The sequence below is a fragment of the Citrus clementina genome, unplaced genomic scaffold, assembly GCF_000493195.1.
Source record: "Citrus clementina cultivar Clemenules unplaced genomic scaffold, Citrus_clementina_v1.0 scaffold_3, whole genome shotgun sequence".
NCBI lineage: Eukaryota > Viridiplantae > Streptophyta > Magnoliopsida > Sapindales > Rutaceae > Citrus > Citrus x clementina.
Window position 1 is genome coordinate 23,536,348 of NW_006262339.1, and position 5,169 is coordinate 23,541,516.

The following is a 5,169-nucleotide window of genomic DNA, read 5'->3' on the forward strand; positions in this document are numbered from 1 at the left end:
ATGCCTACTGTCATCTCATAATTCGTCAAATTAATCCAGCATTAATATAGTTAAACAATTATTACTTATTTTGATATATTATAATAAAATTTCCAACATTATGCACATCGACCATACTTGTCAATTATGCAAAATAAATTGTAGCAACATCCAAAGCCAATGACTGTTTGCTAAAGATGATGAGCAATAAAAGAAGGCTACTGCTATGTTAGAGCTGATCTATGGTGGATCACGAATCTCAGTCACACACGCAAAATAATAAATAGTAAAAAACTCATTATGACTTTGATCATATAGTTACGAAAGTATACTCTACCTTAGAACGGTACCAATATAATTGGACCTATAAAGAAAACACATCTTTGCACAAAGCATCTTTGTCTGCGGTGTACAGTGCATTTTATATTTGTATTAATTTATGATATGTTGGCCCAAATAGTTGGGCTTGGGTGGGCTTTGCCAGCTATATATTGTGCCGGCATTTTGGGCCGCTCTACAGATTAGAATTAAAAAAATGATGAGGTGCAATGCCACGCCACGCGGGCCTCTTGGGGGCTTCATCATCCTCTTAACATTTCCACACATGGCGCCTCTATGTCCATTGACTTTTTTTGCCTGTTCGAAAGAATGCTAGGAGGCTTCATTTCTAATTTTCTTGCTGGATCAACTGTAAGTTGCAACAAGCCACGTGCCATGGGGAGTAATGGAACCGTCACGGAGCTGCAGAGAAACTCAACGAACTGGACTGTCGTAGTGGACGAGATTGTGAAGATGGAGAAGAAGATTTTTCCCAAGCACGAATCTCTGGCAAGATCTTTTGATGAAGAGCTGAAAAAGAAGAACTCAGGCCTGCTTTACATTCCGATTCATGGACAAGTCGTTGGCTACGTCATGTACGCGTGGCCTACTTCCTTGTCTGCTTCTATCACCAAGCTTGCAGGTCCCGTATCTTTGTCCCCATTGTTGAAATTTCCACTGCATGCCCGTAATCTCAACTGTTTGATAAAAGTCATCAAAGCAATATTTGTTAGTTATTCTTTCTCTTTTTCTTTTTAATTGGCATGAAATTAATGGGTTTTGGGGTGAACTTAATTAGTGAAGGAGAGTTATCGGGGACAAGGTCACGGAGAGGTTTTGCGGAATCAATGGAAGATCCAACTGCAAGTTTTAACCTTGAAATACTCGTGAGTGTTGAAGACATTCATTGCAACTGGTACTTTTCAATAAATTAATCTTCAGTTAAAGTATAAGTCTCTGTTTGTTTGATGAGAAATTAAAGGAAAGGGAAAGAAAATGTTCAAGCGAGAGAGAAAAATTTTCAAATCAATCTGAAAATTACAAGAGTATTTATAGTATCATCTAGATTCTTCTATAAGCATCTAAATTGTGAGCTTGAAATTAGCTGAGCACAACAACTTGATTGGCGGGAAAAATAACCAACTCAATATGCTAATAGTGCTTTGCATAACAGCCTGCCAGCATGGCATTTGGCTAAGCGTCTAGCTTACACAGCAATCTGACACATCAGCTGATTCAACATCCAATCTTATTTTTTTTTCTTCCTTGTCTCTCTTTACTCTTTTTCTTCATAATCGAGTAAAAAAAAAAGTTAGCTTAATTATGAAAAACTGAAAAAAAAAAAACCTGGCTTAATAGGTTAGGTTGGGGGGTCATTCTATGATATCGTGATTAAAGTTACAGTATCAATATTGTAATTAAACATAAAATTTATAAATCAACACTAACTGTAAAATAAAACATAAATTTTAGAAATTAAACATAAGACTTGTAAATGTAAAGTAAAATGAGTAAATTAATATAAAACTAGTAAATTGATTTATTATTAGTAAATAAAACAAAAAATTACAAATATAACATAAAACTCATAATTAAACATTAAGTACAAAATAAAACAAAAAGTTTAGAAATTAAACATAAGATTTGTAAATAGAAAATAAAACAATTAAACTGATATAAAACTAGTAAATTGATGTATTATTAGTAAACAAAACTAAAATTTACAAATATAACTTAAAATAAGTAAATTAATATTAACTGTAAAATAAAACATAAATTTTGAAAATGAAACAAAAGACTTGTAAATAGAAGATAAAACAAGTAAATTACTATAAAACTGATAAATTGATGTATTATTGGTAAATAAAACAAAAATTTACAAATATAACATAAAACTAGAAAATCAACATTAAGCGCAAAATAAAATATAAATTTTGGAAATGGAACATAAGACTTGCAAAAGGAAGGTAAAATAAGCAAATTAATATAAACTAGTAAATTAATGTATTACTGGTAAATAAGATAAAAACTTGCAAGTATAACATGAAACTTGTAAATCAACACTAACTATAAAATAAAACATAAGACTTGTAAAAGGAAGGTAAAATAAGTAAATTATTAGAAAACTAGTAAATTGATGTATTACTGGTAAATAAAATGAAAACTTATAAATATAACATAAAACAAGTAAATCAACATTAAGTGCAAAATAAAACATAAATTTTGAAAATGGAACATAAGACTTGTAAATGAAATGTAAAACAAATAAATTAATATAAACTAGTAAATTAATGAAATACTGGTAAACAAAACAGCAACTTGCAAATGTAACATAAAACTAGTAAATCAACAATAACTGTAAAATAAAACATAAATTTTGAAAATGAAACATAAGACTTGTAAAAGGAAGATAAAATAAGTAAATTACTATAAAACTGATAAATTAATGTATTACTGGTAAATAAAATAAAAACTTATAAATATAACATAAAACAAGTAAATCAACATTAAATGCAAAATAAAACATAAAAGCTTGTAGATTATGCCTAAAACTTATGAATAAAAGATAAAATAAGTAAATTAATAGTTACTATAAAAAAAATCACAATTGTAAAATTAAAACTCGTTATAATATTTATTAATTTTTTATATTTAAATTGAATAACGTTAGTTTTGTATTATATAATACATGTGATGTTTTTATTAAGGATGAAATTTATGCTCAAAATCGGAGTTTGGAAAAAAATTATTTTAATATCTTTCATAGTTGTTGTAAAATGAAGTTATTTTGCATCTTTCTGCACTTCTCAACAACAACTTTAAATGGTCTCCAAATAGAAATAAAAAGTTTGAAACTATATAAAATATGCATAATATATAAAATTAGATATAATTTTATTGATATATCATATATGTGTCTAGTAATAAAAGAATTTTTTTTTAATTTTGTTTTTACTTGATCCACATCAAGATAAATAATTGCGCTTAATTAACATGTGTAATAAATAGATATCATTATAGAAAATGAGGAAAAAAGGTATACAAATGTCCTAGAATAAATATAGAATTTATGGTAACCAATTCAATAGAACTTATTCCACTTTTTTTAGTATAACTTTTTTGTTTAATTAAAAAAAATATTTTTTTGGATATGAACAAAATATTTTTCACTAAAATTCTATAGAAACAATATTAATTTTTTGAATAATTAATAATCTTGTCTGAATTTACTGATTTTACTTTACATTTACTAACTCTACGTGTAATTTACAATATTTATATCTATTACGGTATTGACGCCTTAATTTTCATTACGGCAACGAAACAAAATTCTCGTCCACTCATTAGATTAGGAGAAGCAAGAAGAGAGGAAAAAAATTAAATAGGACAAAGAGAGAATTCTTATCCCGTGGCAAAACCTGCGCCTTAAGAACGAGGGTGCAAGTTCTAATCTTATTATTTCCATCTATACTGTAATAGAATTGTGATACGATTGGTACTTTAGTTTATTTATTTTTAGTTTTATTTTATTTTATTTTGAGTAGTATAAAATATTTTCTAATAGTGTGTTAGCTGTTTGTGGTTGAGTGGGAATTATTTGTGGGGATTGTGATTAGTTAGTTGCTTATTTTCATAAGATAGTTGGACTATGATATTTTATATAGATATCTCTAACTCATAGTGAAAAAATATTGAACGATTATAATTTTATTGCAACTTGATTGCCTGTGGGAATTTATTAGTTTCTTGCATAATTAATCAATACCTTTTGAAGGTGTGACTTTCCTAGAATTAGCCCCATTTATAGTCTATTTTTGCTATTTCATTTGGTTTCTTCTTTTTATTGTGTTTATATCATTTTGGTATCTGAACGAGACAATGAAGGAGAAAATCGTTAAAATGAAGCGACTGAAAATGATACATAATTGATTGAGGCTATGATTCTTGAACAAAAAGAATTTTCAAAGAAATTATCGTGCACGATGGGTGAAATATCAATTAAATTAGGTGAAAAGTTGAATTCATCTTCAACTGTTCGTAATGTCAAACATGTAGAAGAAAATTCTTCATCTTTCGTTGAAATTCGAGATCTTGAATTTCAACGATCAACGATCGCTGATCTTGAATTTTTAATGATCATGCAAAATATCGAAGTCTTTTGAATTTCAACCAAAGATGTCGCTATATTATGGACTGAAAAGAAATTTTCTAAGATCAACATGTCACAGTATTGTTGGAGATCTTGATTTTCAATCAAAGATGGAGAATTTTATTCTAATATTTGACATTACGGACACTTAAATTACCCATCATGCACGACAATTTCTTTGAAAATTCTTTTCGTTCAAGAATCATAGTCTCCTTTAATTTATGCATCCCTTCTAGTGACTACTCTCTATTGCAAGTATTTGTTCCTTCGTTTCCTTGCTCTATACGAAAATGATATGAATATTCAAAATGATGCTGACACAAATGTTTGTAACAAGAAATCAAATGAATAAATAGGGTTAATTCAAAGAAATTCAGACTTTCAAAAAGAGTGATGGTATGCTTAGGTGGAATACTTGGTTTGTATCCCAACTTATATGTCACCAATATAATTTTACTATTTAAATTAAAAATTATAAGACTTATAATTATTTATCACTTGAACCAATTAAATAGTGATAAATCATTTGCCACATCAATTGGAATACAAACTAAGTATCCTAATTAAATAAGTATAGCATTATTGCGCCATAAAATATTAGCTATTCGAGAAACCAATGAACTCCTGCATACAACTCAAGTTGCAATAAAATTATAATAATTCAACTATTCTTCATTATGACAAACTTAAAAGCTTTAAAAGCCTTATATATTCTTTTTTTT

The 5,169-nt window shown here is 28.0% G+C and overlaps 1 protein-coding gene across 1 annotated transcript in view; it reads left to right on the forward strand.

Annotated features, from left to right (window-relative positions):
• The first annotated feature begins 663 nt into the window (after window positions 1–663).
• The window catches only part of LOC18046453 (TMV resistance protein N), a 6,736-nt gene continuing 2,230 nt past the window's right edge, over window positions 664–5,169 (forward strand). Inside the window, exons 1-2 of the mRNA XM_006441763.2 lie at window positions 664–940; window positions 1,097–1,164. Of these exons, the coding sequence (XP_006441826.2) occupies window positions 694–940; window positions 1,097–1,164 (315 nt within the window). The 5' untranslated portion in view covers window positions 664–693. The remainder of the gene's footprint in view (window positions 941–1,096; window positions 1,165–5,169) is intronic.